Source organism: Nerophis lumbriciformis, linkage group LG31 (assembly GCF_033978685.3).
Source record: "Nerophis lumbriciformis linkage group LG31, RoL_Nlum_v2.1, whole genome shotgun sequence".
NCBI classification, from domain to species: Eukaryota; Metazoa; Chordata; class Actinopteri; order Syngnathiformes; family Syngnathidae; genus Nerophis; species Nerophis lumbriciformis.
In genome coordinates, this window is record NC_084578.2 from 15,205,001 (window position 1) to 15,226,369 (window position 21,369).

General features: G+C 39.1%; 1 protein-coding gene across 1 annotated transcript in view; it reads right to left on the minus strand.

Annotated features, from left to right (window-relative positions):
* Positions 1 to 21,369, minus strand: part of dnah7 (dynein, axonemal, heavy chain 7) — a 213,001-nt gene that overhangs the window by 12,886 nt on the left and 178,746 nt on the right. Inside the window, exons 61-63 of the mRNA XM_061926536.1 lie at positions 18,348 to 18,485; positions 7,635 to 7,865; positions 4,657 to 4,809 (exon numbers count right to left, since the gene is read on the minus strand). Coding sequence (XP_061782520.1) covers positions 4,657 to 4,809; positions 7,635 to 7,865; positions 18,348 to 18,485 — 522 coding nt within the window. The remainder of the gene's footprint in view (positions 1 to 4,656; positions 4,810 to 7,634; positions 7,866 to 18,347; positions 18,486 to 21,369) is intronic.

Genomic DNA, 21,369 nt, shown 5'->3' on the forward strand with positions numbered 1-21,369 from the left:
ACACACACACACACACACACACACACACACACACACACACACACACTGGTTATCATTTGGAATGGGGACCAAGTTTGTGATCATGACTTGTGGGGACCACCCTTTCTACAGGTTGTGGAGGCATAACAAAATTTAGGTAAAATGGTCACTGCCCAGTTAGCTCATACACGTCTTTAAATCTCTGGATCGATGAAGTAATGTGCTGATCATTCTTACTGGGGACCCTGGGGAAAAAGAGTTAATATGGTTCATTGTGACCAAATTTAAATATTTTTAAATAATTCACACAAATTTGTACTAGACTACTGAGGACCATTTAAAAAAAAAAAAAAAGTTCAAATTAAATATGACATGATCCTCAGAAAACAGCACAACAGCTGTCCTCTTATCAAATCAAATCAAATCAACTTTATTTATAAAGCACATTTAAAATTTACCACAGGGGTAGCCAAAGTGCTGTACAATGGGCAGGTTAAAAGATAATACGAGTACCGAGCACACACAACACAACACAAACAGAACACGATAAAAAATAAATAAATAAAATAGAATAAATAAAAACAAAAAAACATAAAAACAGGTTCACAGCAGGTGTATTATGGGGCGCCATTGCAGGATGGATATCACTCAGTGTTAAAAGCCATGGAATAAAAGTATGTTTTTAAGAGAGATTTAAAAACAGGAAGAGAGGAGGCGTGTCTAACACTCAGAGGTAGGTCGTTCCAGAGCTTGGGAGCAGCAACGGCGAAAGCTCTGTCACCTCTAATCTTCAGCCTTGTGTCAGGGACCGTCAACAGCAGCTGATCGACTGATCTTAAGGATCGGGTGGGGCAGTAAGGCTGAAGGAGGTCGGAGAGATAGGTTGGCGCAAGGTTGTTTAGACATTTAAAAACAAATAAAAGGAGTTTAAAATTGATTCGATAACGCACAGGGAGCCAGTCACCTCTAAGCTTCAGCCTTGTGTCAGGGACCGTCAACAGCAGCTGATCGGCTGATCTTAAGGATCGGGTGGGGCAGTAAGGCTGAAGAAGGTCGGAGAGATAGGTTGGCGCGAGGTTGTTTAGACATTTAAAAAGAAATAAAAGGAGTTTAAAATTGATTCGATAATGCACAGGGAGCCAGTGAAGGGACGCTAATATAGGGGTGATGTGCTCACGTCTGCGGGTCTGTGTTAGCAGACGAGCAGCAGAGTTCTGCACGAGCTGCAGGCGGGCGAGGGAGGCCTGGCTAATGCCTACATACAGGGCATTGCAGTAGTCAAGACGAGTCGAGATAAAGGCGTGGATTCATTTCTCGAGATGTCTTATAAGAAGTTTCACCACTAAAATGATAAAGCAAATCCTGCATCTTCTGTGACATTACTGAAAACTGCTATTTAGCAGTAATGAAGTTGTCTGCAACTCCAACTACCATATATATAGAAGGATGGACAATTCTGAATGTGAATCATACTTTAAGGTAATAATGTTTTATAATCATGCTGTATGAAAATGTCATCCTAAGGAACACTAAACCAGATTTTGTGTTTGGAAAAATATATTAGTTTTAACTAAAGCTGGATACCATACAGAATCACAGTAGTATTAATGCCAGGATAACCAATGTTTCACTTTTCAAGAAAATTAATTTTCTCTTTTACCAATATTTGAAACACGTAAACAAAGTAACCCAAATTTCCCTGTTGTGGGATCAATAAAGGATTATCTTATCTTACCTTAAACCACAGAAATAAAATACAAACTCATTTAAACTTTTATTTGTACTTTTAATTTTTAACAACATTGAACATAAAGAACATAAAAAACTGTTCTACTTAACCAGTCTTGCTGATTATCTCTTAATCTACTATTTTGCCTGCAGTCTCCTTTTGTAGGCCATAATGCGGTTGTGCAAATGTCTCTCACTCAAACTAACTAGTAAACATGTTTTATGGGCCAAAGCTTAAAAATCACTTAGGCATCTTCAGAATGGATCTGACTATCATTTAGGGGACCTGTTTTTTTGGTCCCCATACCGTCAGAGGTACCCTAAAGGTGACTGTGTAAACAGAGTGATGTCCCCATTAAGTAGGCATTGCCAGAACACACACACACACACACACACACACACACACACACACACACACACACACACACACACACACACACACACACACTCAGCTGATAATGATGAATAGCAAACATTTTTCAGTGCAGTCACACAATGGCTCTTTCATGGAGTCATTAGGAGCCCGAGGTGTTTTGTTGTTGTGGGAATCAAGTGGTCTAATGCAATTCAAGTGTGACAGCTTCGACCATGGAAGGTTGGAGAGCGGTGTGCAGTGTTTAATAGTGTAGCTCTACATCAGTGAAGTAGCACTACAGTACACAACCGCTGCCTTTATTTTCTGCCCATTAACCACGTCCATTTGTTTAGTTTCTTTCTTTATTCTTGCATGGTTATCTGCAAATGTTTTCCATCCGGTGATAAAAAAAAAATAAAAAAAACTTGTTAAAGATATTCAGTCTTGAGCAAACATAAGTACAATTGAGTTAAATGCTGTTCTTTTCAGTCCATTCTCTTCCTTCACTTCCTTGATTATTGACTTAATGCACACGACCCTAAAGCATTTTAAGCAGAGGTGGCCCCAAGATTGTGTATCTGGACCCATTTAAGATGATTTATTAGTATCATTAGACTCCCACCCTGAGTTTGAATCATCATACAACCTGTCTCCATTCACTTAAATATGATTATAGACTATATTTTATACTGCAGGCCAAAATGACACAAATCTGATTTTTTTTTTTTTATCTGATTTTTTCCAGCTGACTGTTTACACTTCAAGTACAAAACCCAAAAGCAGTGAAGTTGGCATGTTGCGTAAATCGTAAATAGAAACAGAATGCAATGATTCTTAAATCCTTTTCAACCTATATTCAATTGAATAGACTGCCAAGACAAGATACTTAACGTTCGAACTGGAAAACTTGCAAATATTAGCTCATTTGGAATTTGGCAACATGTTTCAAAAAAGCTGGCACAAGTGGCAAAAAAGACTGAGAAAGTTGAGGAATGCTCATCAAACACTTACCGGTAATTGGAACATCCCACAGGTCAACAGGCTAATTGGGAACAGGTGGGTGCCATGATTGGGTATAAAAGCAGCTTCCGTGAAATGCTCAGTCATTCACAAACAAGGATGGGGCGAGGGTCACCACTTTGTCAACAAATGCGTGAGCAAATTGTCGAACAGTTTAAGAACAACATTTCTCAACGAGCTATTGCAAGGAATTTAGGGATTTCACCATCTACGGTCGGTAATATCATCAAAAGGTTTAGAGAATCTGGAAAAATCACTGCACGTATACGGCAAGGCCGTGACCTTTGATCCCTCAGGTGGGACTGCATCAAAAACCGAAGTCAGTGTGTAAAGGATATCACCACGTGGGCACAGGAACACTTCAGAAAACCACTGTCAGTGACTACAGTTCGTTGCTACATCTGTGAGTGCAAGTTAAAACTCTACTATGCAAAGCGAAAGCCATTTATCAACAACACCCAGAAACGCTGCCGGCTTCGCCTGGCCCGAGCTCATCTAACATGGACTGAAGCAAAGTGGAAAAGAGTTCTGTGGTCTGACGAGTCCACATTTCAAATTGTTTTTGGAAACTGTGGGAAAGAGGAAAAGAACCATCCGGACTGTTATAGGCGCAAAGTTCAAAAGCCAGCATGTGATGGTATGGGGGTGTATTAATGCCCAAAGCATGGGTAACCCACACATCCGTGAAGGCACCATTAATGCTTAAAGGTACATACAGGTTTTGGAGCAACATATGTTGCCATCCAAGCAACGTCTTTTTCATGGACGCCCCTGCTTATTTCAGCAAGACAATGCCGAGCCACATTCTGCACGTGTTACAACAGCGTGGCTTCGTAGTAAAAGAGTGCGGGTACTAGACTGGCCTGCCTATAGTCCAGACCTGTCTCCCATTGAAAATGTGTGGCGCATTATGAAGTGTAAAATACCACAACGGAGACCCCGGACTGTTGAACAACTTAAGCTGTACATCAAGCAAGAATGGGAAAGAATTCCACCTGAAAAGCTTCAAAAATTGGTCTCCTCAGTTCCCAAATGTTTACTGAGTGTTGTTAAAAGGAAAGGCCATGTAACACAGTGGTAAAAATGCCCCTGTGACAACTTTTTTGCAATGTGTTGCTGCCATTAAATTTTAAGTTAATGATTATTTGCAAACAAAATTTAAGTTTCTCAGTTCGAACATTAAATATCTTGTCTTTGCAGTCTATTCAATTGAATATAAGTTGCAACTCAGAATGCAAATCATTGTATTTTGTTTATATTTACAAATTACACAACAAGCCAACTTTACTGGTTTTGGGTTTTGTAAAATGTGATTTTGATCAGACTCCAGTGTAAACGTGCACAGGCCCCAATGTGGTCCCAATGTGGCCTTGAAGTCACTTGCATTCGCGCTTTGACACTTTTATCGCCCTCAATAGTCGCCGTCTTGGCTAGTGGATGGAATAACTTGAGTGGTTCCAGTTCACAATTAAAAGAGAAAGAAGCAAAATAGCCAAAGGTACAGAGTATTCTTACTGAAGTGTACTGACGAATGGAAGTACTCCATTTGAGACACAGCAAGTGTGTTTCTGTACCTGCAGGAACTGAAGTCGCTCCATGAAGTCGTTAATGTAACTTCCCAGGGGTTTGAGGCTGGGGTAGGACTTTTTCATCCACATGCCGGGGATTTTCCCCTTCAGGATGCTGCTGACTACTTCCTCCAGCTCAGAGGACATCACAACCAGCCCCTGCACAGAACGGCATGCAACTCACTTCGTTTGCACACACAAACACAGACTTGACTTTTCTTCCGGCTTCAAACTTTTTTTGTGGTAGCAATATGAAAACAGCACGAAGTCCTTTAATAACAACGTTGGAGCTCATTTCCCTTCAATCTGGCGTGTCTTACTTACACGTCTCAGAAGGAGACGAGACGTGTGCGCACTAAAGTGGGTGAAGACACCCACAAAAGCGCGTTTGAATGGTGCATAATGAGGCATGTAATGCTCCTACTGTATGCAGCCAGGATGAAAATCCCCTCACTGCAGGCTGTGTCACACTGCAAGTATACTCTTCACTTATAACGAAGAGTACACATCAGTGCACTTATTTTTAGAATATGTCATTTGCTCTGTGTCGGATTTCCAACTCTAAAAGAACGTGTTCTAATGTGACCTGAAAATACCAACCTAAGGTTTTAGAAATGGCTTTCACTATTTAGGGAACAGTTTTATTTTCAAGGTGACTTTTTTTTAATGTTTGGATTCTATATTCCGCACTGTGAGCCGATACGTTTTTCCAACGCTTTGATCTAGAGATGTCCGATAATGGCTTTTTTGCCGATATCCGATATTCCGATATTGTCCAACTCTTAATTACCGATTCCGATATCAACCGATACCGATATATACAGTCGTGGAATTAACACATTATTATGCCTAATTGTGTTGTGATTCCCCGCTGGATGCATTAAACAATGTAACTTTACCATGAATTGATTAACGTGGACCCCGACTTAAACAAGTTGAAAAACTTATTCGGGTGTTACCATTTAGTGGTCAATTGTACGGAATATGTACTGTACTGTGCAATCTACTAATACAAGTTTCAACCAATCAATCAAAAACAATGTTTTCCAAAATAAAAGAACAACTTCAACTCCAGTTATGGAAAAAAAGTGCCAACATGGCACTGCCATATTTATTATTGAAGTCACAAAGTGCATTATTTTTTTTAACATGCCTCAAAACAGCAGCTTGGAATTTGGGACATGCTCTCCCTGAGATAATCCTAATACCCACTACAACTATGGGAAATACTATACTTTGACTTTCACAAAGTGCATTATTTTTTTATTTTTTTAAACATGCCTCAAAACAACAGCTACAAAAACAATGAAGGCACACAGCTTCTGTCCAGAGTATACTAGAGCATACTTGCCAACCTTGAGACCTCCGAATTAGGGAGATGAATTCGGGAGAATCCATACAAGTAGAAACGCTATGTACGATTAGAAGACGGGTTAGCACTCTACTTCCGGTTGTTGAAAGCACTAAATGGAAGAACACTGCAGCACATGCAGTGAGCAAATTTGTCCAAAAGATGGCATCATGGCGCAAACAATAAAACAGTGTATTTGCATTTTGTTTTTGTTTTTTAAACTATCTTTATGATGGCCACCAGCAAAGAAAAATCCATAAATTAGCTGCTCCGTCTTATAAACCGCAGGGTTCAAAGTGTAGGAAAAAAGTAACAGCTTATAGTCCGGATTTTACAGGACATTAAATTAGTTAGCATCTTTAATGAACAAAATGCATCAAAGGTGTCTGAAAATGTTTATGTACCGTATTTTTCGGACTATAAGTCGCAGTTTTTTTCATAGTTTGGCCGGGGGTGCGACTTATACTCAGGAGCGACTTGTGTGTGAAATTATTAACACATTACCGTAAAATATCAAATAATATTATTTAGCTCATTCACGTAAGAGACTAGACATTTAAGATTTCATGGGATTTAGCGATTAGGAGTGACAGATTGTTTGTTAAACGTATAGCATGTTCTATATGTTATAGTTATTTGAATGACTCTTACCATAATATGTTACGTTAACATATCAGGCACATTCTCAGTTGGTTATTTATGCCTCATATAACGTACACTTATTCAGCCTGTTGTTCACTATTCTTTATATAATTTAAATTGCCTTTCAAATGTCTATTCTTGGTGTTGGGTTTTATCAAATACATTTCCCCAAAAAATGCGACTTATACTCCAGTGCGACATATATGTTTTTTCCTTCTTTATTGTGCATTTTCGGCCGGTGTGACTTATACTCCGGAGCGACTTATACTCCGAAAAATACGGTATGATATATACATTTTTTTAAATTTGAAAATCTTATTTATTAGAGAATTACGTCACAGTTTGATTTTAAAAATTACCGCAGATTTTGGGGGAGATAAAGCATATTCTCCAATGTTTTTGTCCTAAATTAAGCATTTTTAAGCATACAAATGACGAAGTAAACTGAAAATATCAATACTACAGTAGTATTGGGCAGGAATGGAGATCAAATCACTCAGAACGTGCTGTTCAGTATCGTGGCCACTGATTGGCTCAGCCTCAGGAAGCATTACTACAGCGCGCTGTTTCTTAACCGTTGTTGGGCCGCGAGCGCCTGCCTAGGGCCACTTAAAAGTATCTGTTTCTCAGCCGTATGGGCCGCAGCGGTACTCAGTGGTAATGCACTGGCTTTTCATCGTCATTCTCAGAGGCTCAACAAATCAAAGAATATCATCTTTTTTTTTTGTTTCACTAGAAAACAAAGCTACTGTAGCGCGGACACAAAGTATCTGGTTTAATTAGCAGAGTTCCCACTGTAATTAGTCCATGTACAATATTGCTTTACAGTACATAAATTGTCAAATCAATAAGGATTCATCATCTGGCCTCACTTTTGATCAAAACAAGCATAGCCTAATTAGTCTGGTTTGGCTGGCGGCAGCAGAAGTCCTCTTTATTCTTCAACAATCCCGCTGTGTGTGTGTGTGCTCGTGTGTGTGTGTGTGTGTACCTTTATGGCTTTCTGAAGATCCACACAGGAGTCGCGGATGGTGGCGAGCAGATTGTTAAAGCGGCCCATCTCCTGCACCAAGACCGTGTTCATGCTCTCGCTGTAGCAGGTGGGAAAGCGTAACATCACAATCTCCAGGTCGAAGTCGGGGGGTAACTTGCTCAGGACGTCAGCCGCCACTTCAAACACCATATCGTCGGAGGATTTGGCGTCTCCGCCTGATGAGCGGGACTGAAACAGAGAAAGAGAGCAAGAGAGGTTGGATGAGAAGGACACTTATTGGTTTGATGTTTATTGCTGATTGAATGATCACATTAACTACCGTATTTTTCAGACTATAAGGCGCACTTAAAATCCTTTCATTTCCTCCAAACTCGACAGTGCGCCTTATAACCCGGTGCGCCTAATGTACGGAATAATTTTGGTTGTGCTTACCGACCTCGAAGCTATTTTATTTGGTACATGGTGAAATGATAAGTGTGACCAGTAGATGGCAGTCACACATAAGAGATACGTGCAGACTGCGATATGACTCAAGTAAACAACACCAACATTTTGTATGTTCCACTGAAAATATAGAACATTACACACGACGCTCAAAAATCTATCATAATGTTTTAGTACGACTTTGGCGAGTTTTGAAGCCGCACCGCTTGATGGATTGTACTGTGCTTCAACATACGAGTATTATTATGGTGTGTGTATAAGGTAAGACATATTATCTGGCGTTTTGTTTCGCAATATTATGCAAAAGCAACTTTTCTTACCTTCTGGTACCTGCTGATCTGTATTTGGGATCTGCATAAGTGTTGAAAATATGCGCACGCCCGCCTTGGTAGTCCTTGCCGACACCGTAAGTCGATAAGTTAATTTTTTTCCACTATCTTCTTGTTATGGGACATTCATCCTCCGCTGTTGCCATTTCTAATACCGTATTTTTCGGAGTATAAGTTGCACCGGCGTATAAGTCGCACCTGCCGAAAATGCATAATAAAGAAGGAAAAAAACATTAGGCAACTTTCATAAACTATGAAAAAAACTGCGACTTATAGTCAAAAAAATACGGTACAAAGCACTCTCCTCAATTGAGCCAAATTTAATTCTGTCTATGTTTAATTACTTGCTTCTTGTCTTGTTTAATAGATGTCATCAGTGTTTGAACCTATTGAATAATACCACCTTAATATTTGACAACAAAACAATTGCACTAAGTGACTCGGTAAAGAATCTCGGTATGATCCTCTTTCGTTTGAGTCACACATTAAGAGTGTTACTAAAACAGACTTCTTTCATCTCCGTAATATCGCTAAAATTCTTCCCATTTTGTCCACCTTTGACGCCCGTGCGGTCCCTTCCAAGATTTCTCATTGCCACATTGGGTTGAGTTTTTTTCTTGGCCCCGATGTGGTATCAGAGTGGTCGTTGTGGTTTGCGCAGCCCTTTGAGGCATGTGTTTTAAGGGCTATATATATAAACTTTGACTGATTGATTGATTCATTGAGTGTTTTTTTTCTTACATAAGGATTGTGAATGATCATCAGGACTCCTCTTCCTCCTATCCAGGAGATCGCAAAAAGCCGCTGCCTGACCAGGGCTCAGAAAATCTGCAAAGACTCCTCCCACCCCCACCAAGGACTGTTTTCACTGCTGGACTCTAGAAAGAGGTTCCACAGCCTCCGAAGCAGAACCTCCAGGTTCTGTAACAGCTTCTTCCCTCAGGCCGTAAGACTCTTGAACGCATCATAATTAAATTATCCCCTCAACTCCCCCCAAAATGGATTAACTCGCTGGAATAAAAAAGACTATATAACATACATCCATAAACGTGGACGCATGTGAAAAAGTGCAATATATTTATCTGTACAGTAATCTATTTATTTATTTATATATATGTATTTATTTTATATGTATATTTATATATTATTTATATATATTTATTTATTTATATATGCACCTTTTTGCTTTTTTATCCTGCACTACCATGAGCTTATGTAACGAAATTTCGTTCTTATCTGTGCTGTAAAGTTCAAATTTGAATGACAATAAAAAGGAAGTCTAAGTCTAAGTCTAAGAGCTTGTGTTGATGCTTATTCCCGCTCATCTGTGAATCTGTTGTCCATCGAGTCCGACCATGTGTTCTCCACCCGCCACTGTGTAATTATGTAATTATTGGCTAACGACAAGTGGGGATGACTAATAGCTCTTTAATTCTACCTGAAGTGTGGAGCTGCGTTGCTGTCATTAAGACTGATGAGGACGTACTAGATGAGATCCACAAATTATTAAGCCTGTTCAATGGAGTCAGTAACTAAATAAACGATAAAGGTCAGTCAACTTGTAGGTTAGTGGGATTTCATATTTATTATTTATTTGTATAAGTAAAAGGTAAGGTTTGCAATTATTCATATATGGGAAATTACAATGGAAACATAAAGGAATCTTGCTTGCTTGAATGTGACTTGTTATTGTTTGATATGCAGGGGGTCATATTGTGCAGAGACGAACATTCCTGTGTTAAACGAGCTGGTGGGCTAGTGGGGGGGGGGGGCTAGGGGGGGGGGGGGGTGTATTGTAGCGTCCTAGAAGAGTTAGTGCTGCAAGGGGTTCTGGGTATTTGTTCTGTTGTGTTTATGTTGTGTTACGGTGCGGATGTTCTCCCGAAATGTGTTTGTCATTCTTGTTTGGTGTGGGTTCACAGTGTGGCGCATATTTGTAACAGTGTTAAAGTTGTTTATACGGCCACCCTCAGTGTGACCTGTATGGCTGTTGACCAAGTATGCCAGCGCGAACAAGTGTGTGAAAAGCTGTAGATATTATGTGACTGGGCCGGCACGCAAAGGCAGTGCCTTTAAGGTTTATTGGCGCTCTGTGCTGCTCCTTACGTCCGTGTACACAGCGGTGTTTTAAAAAGTCCGAAATTGTACTTTTTGAAACCAATATCGATAATTTTGAAACCGATACCGATAATTTCCGATATTACATTTTAAAGCATTTATCGGCACTGCCGACATTATCGGGCATCCCTAATTAAGATGTGCGTATACAGTAATTATTGTATTTTGGGAACAGCAGCTTGATGGTACAAATGATGCCAAAACATAGTACACTGCAGACCTGGGCAATTATTTCCAAATTTAGATGAAAAAAAAATGTGTCTGTGGGGGCCGGTATATCTATTTTTCGGAACACTAATACAAAACCTCACAATAATGTCGGATTGAATGCTAAAAACCTTATGACAGACCGCCTTAAAAAACAGAATGGAATTTAACTTTTTTATACTGAATGAGACACCCAGAATGTACATAAATAATACAGAATGTGGTATTCACAATATTAACTATGACCAATAAAACACTGAATATTGACAACATATGAACGTCACACCCCCTTTTGATCGACATATTTCACAATCAAGCGAAACGCAACAAAAATGCAACGAACACAGCAAACTATGAACGCGAAGGGTAAAAAAAACCCCACCTACAATCTGATACATCTGATATATCACTAAGCTTTAGAACGTTGTTGTAAAAATGTCCTTCCTTCCCTGACATGCGCATTTCAGGCTGGCCGCTCTGGAAACACTCTGTGGAAACGCTCCCCACCCACACTGCTTGGCGCCTCGTCTGAGCTGCTGTGACTTAGATTACCATAGTAACCAGTACATCATGCAAAAGCGCAGATTTCAACCATTGAAATACTTTGTATAGTTCAATACTTACGGTCATTTAAAAACATCACTGCACATCATAATGGCAGCTACAGTTGAAAGATCTAAAAAAATGTTTTTGTCAATTTCCGGCGGGCCAGATTGAAAAGTTTAACGGGCCGCATGTGGCCCCCGGGCCTTAATTTGCCCAAGTCTGGTATACTGAGTACCTGTTTCTGATACTGTACACAGTTGTGGTATGGTAGACGGGCTCCACCTCGTGGTACGCCACAGAATCACTTAATTAAATGTTCAAACACAGTTTTACTGTTCAAACTGTGTATAATGTATAGTTACAGTGGCCACAAATATTAAAGGCCTACTGAAATGCGATTTTCTTGTTTAAACGGGGATAGCAGGTCCATTCTATGTGTCATACTTGGTCATTTCGCGATATTGCCATATTTTTGCTGAAAGGATTTAGTAGAGAACATCGACGATAAAGTTCGCAACAATCATGGCCACCAGCAGCAAGAGCGATTCGGACAGAGAAAGTGACGATTTCCCCATTAATTTGAGCGAGGATGAAAGATTTGTGGATGAGGAAAGTGAGAGTGAAGGACTAGAGGGCAGTGGGAGCGATTCAGATAGGGAAGATGCTGTGAGAGGCGGGTGGGACCTGATATTCAGCTGGGAATGACTAAAACAGTAAATAAACACAAGACATATATATACTCTATTAGCCACAACACAACCAGGCTTATATTTAATATGCCACAAATGAATCCCGCATAACAAACACCTCCCCCCTCCCGTCCATATAACCCGCCAATACAACTCAAACACCTGCACAACACACTCAATCCCACAGCCCAAAGTACCGTTCACCTCCCCAAAGTTCATACAGCCCATATATTTCCCCAAATTCCCCAAAGTTACGTACGTGACATGCACATAGCGGCACGCACGTACGGGCAAGCGATCAAATGTTTGGAAGCCGCAGCTGCATGCGTACTCACGGTACCGTGTCTGCGCATCCAACTCAAAGTCCTCCTGGTAAGAGTCTCTGTTGTCCCAGTTCTCCCCAGGCCAATGGTAAAGCTTGACTGTCATCTTCCGGGAATGAAAACAATGAAACACCGGCTGTGTTTGTGTTGTTGCTGCAGTCGGCCGCAATACACCGCTCCCTACCTACAGCTTTCTTCTTTGCTGTCTCCATTGTTCATTGAACAAATTGCAAAAGATTCACCAACACAGATGTCCAGAATACTGTGTAATTTTGCGATGAAAACAGACGACTTAATAGGTGGCCACCATGCTGTCCCAAAATGTCCTCCACAATCCGTGACGTCACGCGCTGACGTCATCATACCGAGAAAAAGACGATATATTTTTTTAACTGATTTCCGAACTCTAAATGGGTGAATTTTGGCGAATTAAACGCCTTTCTAATATTCGCTCTCGGAGCGATGACGTCACAATGTGACGTCGCATCGGGAAGCAATCCGCCATTTTTTTAAACACTGAGTCAAATCAGCTCTGTTATTTTCCGTTTTTTCGACTGTTTTCCGTACCTTGAAGACATCATGCCTCGTCGGTGTGTTGTCGAAGGGTGTAACAACACGAACAGGGACGGATTCAAGTTGCACCAGTGGCCCAAAGATGCGAAAGTGGCAAGAAATTGGACGTTTGTTCCGCACACTTTACCGACGAAAGCTATGCTACGACAGAGATGGCAAGAATGTGTGGATATCCTGCGACACTCAAGGCAGATGCATTTCCAACGATAAAGTCAAAGAAATCTGCCGCCAGACCCCCATTGAATCTGCCGGAGTGTGTGAGCAATTCAGGGACAAAGGTCCTCTGTAGCACGGCAAGCAATGGTGGCAGTTTGTTCCCGCAGACGAGCGAGCTAAACCCCCTGGATGTCTTGGCTCACACCGTCCCGAAGATGATCAAGAGAAGAATATTGACCATAGCTTCCCTGGCCTGCTGACATGAGGGTATGTCTACAGAAAATATTAATTGATGAAAATTGGGCTGTCTGCACTCTCAAAGTGCATGTTGTTGCCAAATGTATTTCATACGCTGTAAACCTAGTTCATAGTTGTTAGTTTCCTTTAATGCCAAACAAACACATACCAATCGTTGGTTAGAAGGCGATCGCCGAATTCGTCCTCGCTTTCTCCCGTGTCGCTGGCTGTCGTGTCGTTTTCGTCGGTTTCGCTTGCATACGGTCCAAACCGATATGGCTCAATAGCTTCAGTTTCTTCTTCAATTTCGTTTTCGCTACCTGCCTCCACACTACAACCATCCGTTTCAATACATTCGTAATCTGTTGAATCGCTTAAGCCGCTGAAATCCGAGTCTGAATCCGAGCTAATGTCGCTATAGCTTGCTGTTCTTTCCGCCATGTTTGTTTGTGTTGGCTTCACTATGTGACGTCACAGGAAAATGGACGGGTGGTTAAAATCAGGCACTTTGAAGCTTTTTTTTAGGGATATTGCGTGATGGGTAAAATTTTGAAAAAAACTTCGAAAAATATAATAGGCCACTGGGAACTGATTTTTAATGATTTTAACAATTCTGAAATTGTGATAATGTTCCCCTTTAAATATACTTGCTAAATAAAACCTCTGCCTTGTTTTTAATGAATACATAGGCCAACTACGCTACTGTATTTCAATGCTGGTCATTGTGGTGGTACTTGGAGAGCCAAGTGTTTTTCTTAGGTTGTACTAAGTTAGGTGGTACTAAAGTTTGAGAACCACTGGTAATAAGAAAAGAAGGTAAAAAAAAGTGGTGACCCTTCGACCATTTTCAAATTCACATTTTCTTCCCTTATGTAAAATTATGATTATCCTCCATAAAATTAGTTTTTTGCTAGAATTTTAGGTGTAATTTGATTTACATTATTTTTTTGGGGAAAAAAAAAATCTGTTTCATTTTCGTCTAACCTTTTGGGACAGGTAACAAACAAAAAACCAAAGTCCTACTGCAAAATGGCACGGGAAAACTTACTTTTCTGAAGGCTGCTGCTGTGATTGCACGTACAGCGTCGCCTCACAAAGCGTGGCGCCATGTCACACTTCTAAAAACACTTATTTACACAAACTCCGACAAAACATGTTAAAGCAGGACTACAGTGATGTGCGACGCGCACGCTTATTGTAAACAGCTCAAACGAAGGGAAAACTCTCGGATTTGATTCGTATAAATAATTTCTGTGAAGCTGTGAAGCTGTCAGAATCCCATGGAAGTCAAACTTTCCCAAGGTGCGCGATAATGATGTGGGATCACACAGCCCTGTGTGTGTGACAATCATTGGTACTTTAACTTTAACTTTAACCAAAGCCCCCGCAACACATAGCGGGTCTTGGCAATATCAAAGGAAGACAAGCTAATAAGAAGAATTTTTGTGTATTTTTGGAAGTCGCTCAACAAACAGATAAAAAATGCATCTGTATTTCCCTTTTAATTAATGTTGCATAGCATATTTTAACAGAGGGTGATAAAATATTGAAGCCTGGCAAGTCAGCCTATAAAAAGCCAGTGAGGACCCCTGGGACAGTCCCTGCAGCGCTGTGTGTTTATGTGAGTCACTCCTTTGAGTACAGGACTAAATGTGTTTTTAATGTGCGCACTTGGCTCGTTTTGGTGCATGTGCACATATCATGTATTCACAGGGTGTGATGCATGTATCCTGAAATGAAAATATCCACTGAGGGAGCAGCGGTTCTTCAAATGCGCACAAGGAATGTGGGACACCTCGGGTGTAGAGTGTGTGAAGACGCCCAGGTTTGTTGGCACAAAGCTTCCTGTTTATGCTACCAGACAGCAGTGCTCATTTAGATGTATTTTTTATTTTTTATTCCTTCACTCATCTTTTACCTTTTAACGCTCTAAAGGCCACTCATTAAAATACTTCAACAATTTCACTTTAAATTGTATTTACGTTGTGGATTATTTAGTAAAATGTTATGATGATTACAGCAGTGTTTTTCAAAAAATGTTGAGCCAAGGCACATTTTTTTCATTGAAAAAATCCGGAGGCACACCACCAGCAGAAATCATTTAAAAACTAAACTCAGTCGACAGTCAAAAGTCGCAATTGTTGGATATGACTCTAAACCATAACCAACTTATTTTGAGTTTTTTGCTGTTTTTTAGTTTTTTACTTTAGTTCTTGTCTTGCGTTCCTATTTTAGTGGCTTTTTTTAATCATTTTTTGGTATTTTCCTATAGCAGTTTCATGTCTTCCTTTGAGCGATATTTCCCGCATCTACTTTGTTTTAGCAATCAAGAATATTTCAGTTGTTTTTACGCTTCTTTGTGAGGACATTGTTGATTGTCATGTCATGTTCGGCTGTACATTGTGGACACCGTCTTTGCTCTGCAGTAAGTCTTTGCTGTCGTCCAGCATTCTGTTTTTGTTTACTTTATAGCCAGTTCAGTTTTATTTTCGTTGTGCATAGCCATCTCTAAGCTTCAATGCCTTTTCTTAGGGTCACTCACCTTTTGTTTATTTTTGGTTTAAGCATTAGACACCATTTTACCTGCACACTGCCTCCCGCTGTTTCTGACATCTACAATTAGCTACCTGCTGCCACCTACTGATATGGAAGAGTATTACATGGTTACTCTGCCGACCTCTAGACAGCACCAATACTCAACAACAACACATCATTTGCAGACTATAATTACTGGTTTGCAAAAAATATTTTTAACCCAAATAGGTGAAATTAGATAATCTCCTACGGCACACCAGACTGTATCTCACGGCACAGTGGTTAAAAAACACTGGATTACAGTATGTGTTAATTTTCAAACCAAATGTATTTTGTTGTTTTTTATTGTATTTGTAATAAGGTATATTTTTGGTAAATAATGTATAATTATGTTGCTAAAAGGCATGGTTTCTTAACTTTGTTGACCTCGGAGCCCAACTTTTCCACTTTTCCCACTCAAATATTAACACTGAATTAGTCATTTTACTCTTGATTTTAATCGCATTCAATAAATATCTATTTAGAGTTTAACAGGAAAAACCTTGTCAAGTGATATGAAAGCACATGTTAATCACAAAGATTACTCTCAAGGGCTTAGGTCAGGCTGATTACAAAAATAAATACAATCAAATAAAGTGCAAAAAAAGGGTTCATATAAACTGATAAATAATACATTTACATACAATCATGCAGTGCTAAAATAATCAATTTCTAACAAAATTAATGATAAATGATTTAAGGTTTCTTAAATAAACTGTCAATAAAATTGAAATGCAAATGAAAACACAGTTCCGACACTTTCGTCATATTTTTTGCGCTTAAAAAACTTCTCTATGACTTTAGCTCCAGACTTCTTCTGTTTGTTTGATATTATCATCACAGTCACAAGTTGTGGGACGGTGTATTACAACTGAATCGCTAAGCCAGCTAGAAACATCACAAGAAATAAGTGCTTAGTAAAGTTTAAGAAGTCGTAAGATCTGAAAACCTTTTTTTTTTTTTTTATCTCCCTGTCTGTGAATACAACTTTGTTAAAAATACACACATCCTTGCTAGTCCGTTTGTAAAAATGTTTTTATTAAATGCAAAATGGTCTTAACCTGTTGCGAAACCGCGTTCCCGCGGAAAGTAAGCAGCTATTAAAAATAAATTAATTTGTAGATTAATAAATTGTAAGTCTAGATAGGGAATAATATTACAACAACTGTTGGTGTGATACTCCATGTATCGGTAGTGTTGATACCAAGGATACTATCACTAAATTTATACCAAGGATACTATCACTATATTTTGACTCTGGGGCCAAATTTAGAGAAAAAAATGTGTCTGGGGGCCGGTGTATCTGATTTTTAGGAACACTTATATAAAACTTCACAATAATGTCTGATTGAAAGCTAAAAACTTTATGACAGACCGCCTTAAAAAACAGAATGGGATTTTTAATTTTTTTTACTGAATGAGACAAAATGTACATGAAAATAAAGAATGTGGGATTTACAATATTAACTATGAAGGATAAAACACTGAATATTGACAACATATGAACGTCACACCCACTCTCCATCCACATATTTTACAATCAAGCGAAACGCAACAAAAAATGCAACAAACAGCGAAATATGAACTTGAAGTGTAAAAAAATAAACCGTAATACAATTTGATATACGTAATATATCACTAAGCTTTAGAACTTTCTTGTAGAAATCTCCTTCCACATGTCAGGCTCTGGAAACACTCTGTGGAAACGCTCCCCTCCTACAGTGCTTGGTACCTCGTCTGCGCTGCTGTGACTTAGATTACCATAGTAACTAATTAGATGACCATATTATCTAGTATATCATGCAAAAGCCCAGATTCCAACCATTGAAAAAGTTTGTATAGTTCAAGACTTATGGTAATTTGAAAACATCTTGACGGCGGAGACTCCACCGAACCCCTGAGGCCGACTCACCGAACCCCTAGGGTTCGATCGAACCCAGGTTAAGAACCACTGGACTAGATTGATATTTTTATTTTTACAAAATACATTTTTTGTTGTCTATGTTCATTTGTACAAATTCAGGAAATAAGTACTGGACACAGGAGAGGATGAAAAACCAAAGGATTTAGTTTTTATTTTAGTTTTTTATTGTGTACTATTCTTGATTTTAATTGAAAAGTCCAAGTCATAAAAGAGAATAAGGGACTATTTTAAATATTGTGTTGATATTGTTACACTCCTGTCCTGTGTTTTCCTGATTATAATTGTGATCAACATTTACAGTTAATACATAACATCCCTATTTGCTATACGTTACGTCCACATATTTCAATAAGTGCTCTAGAAAGGGTTCATATATTTTTCTAATTTGCAGGACAGTTAATATTGATCGCATTCCTCAATGTGAGCGACATCATCCACTTGACCAACCTGCAAGTCTACAAAAAGATCCTGCGGCGTTCGCTTCACTGAACGCACGAGAAGAGGCGAGAGTTGAGGCAGGACAACTCTTTTTTTTCAGACACTATTGTGAAACACTAAAATATCAAAAATCACAGTCTAAAAGGATTTACCTGCGTTAGCAAGATGCTATCAAACAGCAACTGTGTCTCAGCCTGGTCCTTGGTGATGTCCGCGTTGGCATTCATACCAAAAATCTCTGGTGAGGGGTTGAGAGGCAGCGCCTTGGTGTACTCCATGTAGCTGTCATACTGCAAAAGAAATGCAAAAAAGCAATCCAGGGACCATCGAGAGAAACACTTACAAGTGGGATTTTTGGACAGTTGACATTTGTTATAATGACTATGGAGATGCGACTCCATGAATAAAAGATGTGGTTGAATAAGTGACACTTGATAACCAAGCTCCAAGTGAAATAGAATACCATAAGTGGAACCTGTGTTACCAAATACTGTATATCAACCCTTATTAGTGGTCGTATGCTGCAGTAGTTTGATAGTTTACATGAGTTACTCACAGAATACTTCACACATAATATTATTTACATGTATAGTCACATCCACAGACTCTTGAACGCATCATAATTAAATTATCCCTTCAACTCCCCCCAAAATGGATTAACTCGCTGCAATAAAAAAGACAATATAACATACATCCATAAACGTGGACGCATGCGAAAAATATTGATCTGTACAGTAATCTATTTATTTATATATATTCATATATATTTATTTATTTTATACAAACCCCGTTTCCATATGAGTTGGGAAATTGTGTTAGATGTAAATATAAACGGAATACAATGATTTGCAAATCATTTTCAACCCATATTCAGTTGAATATGCTACAAAGAAAACATATTTGATGTTCAAACTGATAAACTTTTTTTTTTTTGCAAATAATCATTAACTTTAGATTTTGTTGCCAGCAACACGTGACAGAGAAGTTGGGAAAGGTGGCAATAAATACTGGTTGACTAAAACTAAAGTTGAGGAATGCTCATCAAACACTTATTTGGAACATCCCACAGGTGAACAGGCAAATTGGGAACAGGTGGGTGCCATGATTGGGTATAAAAGTAGATTCCATGAAATGCTCAGTCATTCACAAACAAGAATGGGGCGAGGGTCACCACTTTGTCCACAAATGCGTGAGCAAATTGTTGAACAGTTTAAGAAAAACCTTTCTCAACCAGCTATTGCAAGGAATTTAGGGATTTCACCATCTACGGTCCGTAATATCATCAAAGGGTTCAGAGAATCTGGAGAAATCACTGCACGTAAGCAGCTAAGCCCGTGACCTTCGATCCCTCAGGCTGTACTGCATCAACAAGCGACGTCAGTGTGTAAAGGATATCACCACATGGGCTCAGGAACACTTCAGAAACCCACTGTCAGTAACTACAGTTGGTCGCTACATCTGAAAGTGCAAGTTAAAACTCTCCTATGCAAGGTGGAAACCGTTTATCAACAACACCCAGAAACGCCGTCGGCTTTGCTGGGCCTGAGCTCATCTAAGATGGACTGATACAAAGTGGAAAAGTGTTCTGTGGCCTGACGAGTCCACATTTCAAATTGTTTTTGGAAACTGTGGACGTCGTGTCCTCCGGACCAAAGAGGAAAAGAACCATCCGGATTGTTATAGGCGCAAAGTTGAAAACCCAGCATCTGTGATGGTATGGGGGTGTATTAGTGCCCAAGACATTGGTAACTTACACATCTGTGAAGGCGCCATTAATGCTGAAAGGTACATACAGGTTTTGGAGCAACATATGTTGCCATCCAAACAACGTTACCATGGACGCCCCTGCTTATTTCAGCAAGACAATGCCAAGCCACGTGTTACATCAACGTGGCTTCATAGTAAAAGAGTGCGGGTACTTGACTGGCCTGCCTGTCGTCCAGACCTGTCTCCCATTGAAAATGTGTGGCGCATTATGAAGCCTTAAATACCACAACGGAGACCCCCGGACTGTTGAACAACTTAAGCTGCACATCAAGCAAGAATGGGAAAGAATTCCACCTGAGAAGCTTAAAAAATGTGTCTCCTCAGTTCCCAAACGTTTACTGAGTGTTGTTAAAAGGAAAGGCCATGTAACACAGTGGTGAACATGCCCTTTCCCAACTACTTTGGCACGTGTTGCAGCCATAAAATTCTAAGTAAATTATTATTTGCGAAAAAAAAAAAAAAAGTTTATGAGTTTGAACATCAGATATCTTGTCTTTGTAGTGCATTCAATTGAATATGTGTTGAAAAGGATTTGCAAATCATTGTATTCCGTTCATATTTACATCTAACACAATTTCCCAGCTCATATGGAAACAGGGTTTGTATATACATTTATATATTATTTATATATATTTATTTATTTATATATGCACCGTATTGCTTTTTTATCCTGCACTACCATGAGCTTATGTAACGAAATTTAGTTCTTATCTGTGCTGTAAAGTTCAAATTTGAATGACAATAAAAAGGAAGTCTAAGTCTAAGTCTCTAAGTCTTTTTGTGGTGGAAATGTATTTGAATAGTTATGTTCCCAATAAAACATTTTTTAAACTAGAATAGAAAAAATATATTTATTCATGTTAACATTAAGATTAGTCAAAAATAGCTCTTAAACTAGGTACATTTCTAGACACTAAATTTTAAAACCTGGAAAGTGGCCATACTTGCCAACCCTCCCGAATTTCAGCGCCTCTCCCGAAAACCTCCCGGGACAAATATTCTCCCGAAAATCTCCCGATTTTCAGCCGGAGCTGGAGGCCACGCCCCCTCCAGCTCCATGCGGACCTAAGTGAGGACAGCCTATTTTTTATGACGGGAGGACAACAGGGTGACAAGAACTAAATCAGCCAGACTAGAGATAAATTGTATTATTATGTTTATCTTACCTAAAAATAAATATATTTATTAATTTAAAAAAAAAAAACTAAATACATTTTTACTATATTTTGCTAAAAACATCAAAATTGATTGTATTTTTATTTGTATTTTTTCTGACTCCTTATTACATCCAGCCATAGAATTATACATTAAAATAAACATATTGGAAATAATTAATTTTAAATGATCATAATAATTCATTTAAAATGACCATATTTAATTATTAAAATAATTGCTTGTTTATCAACA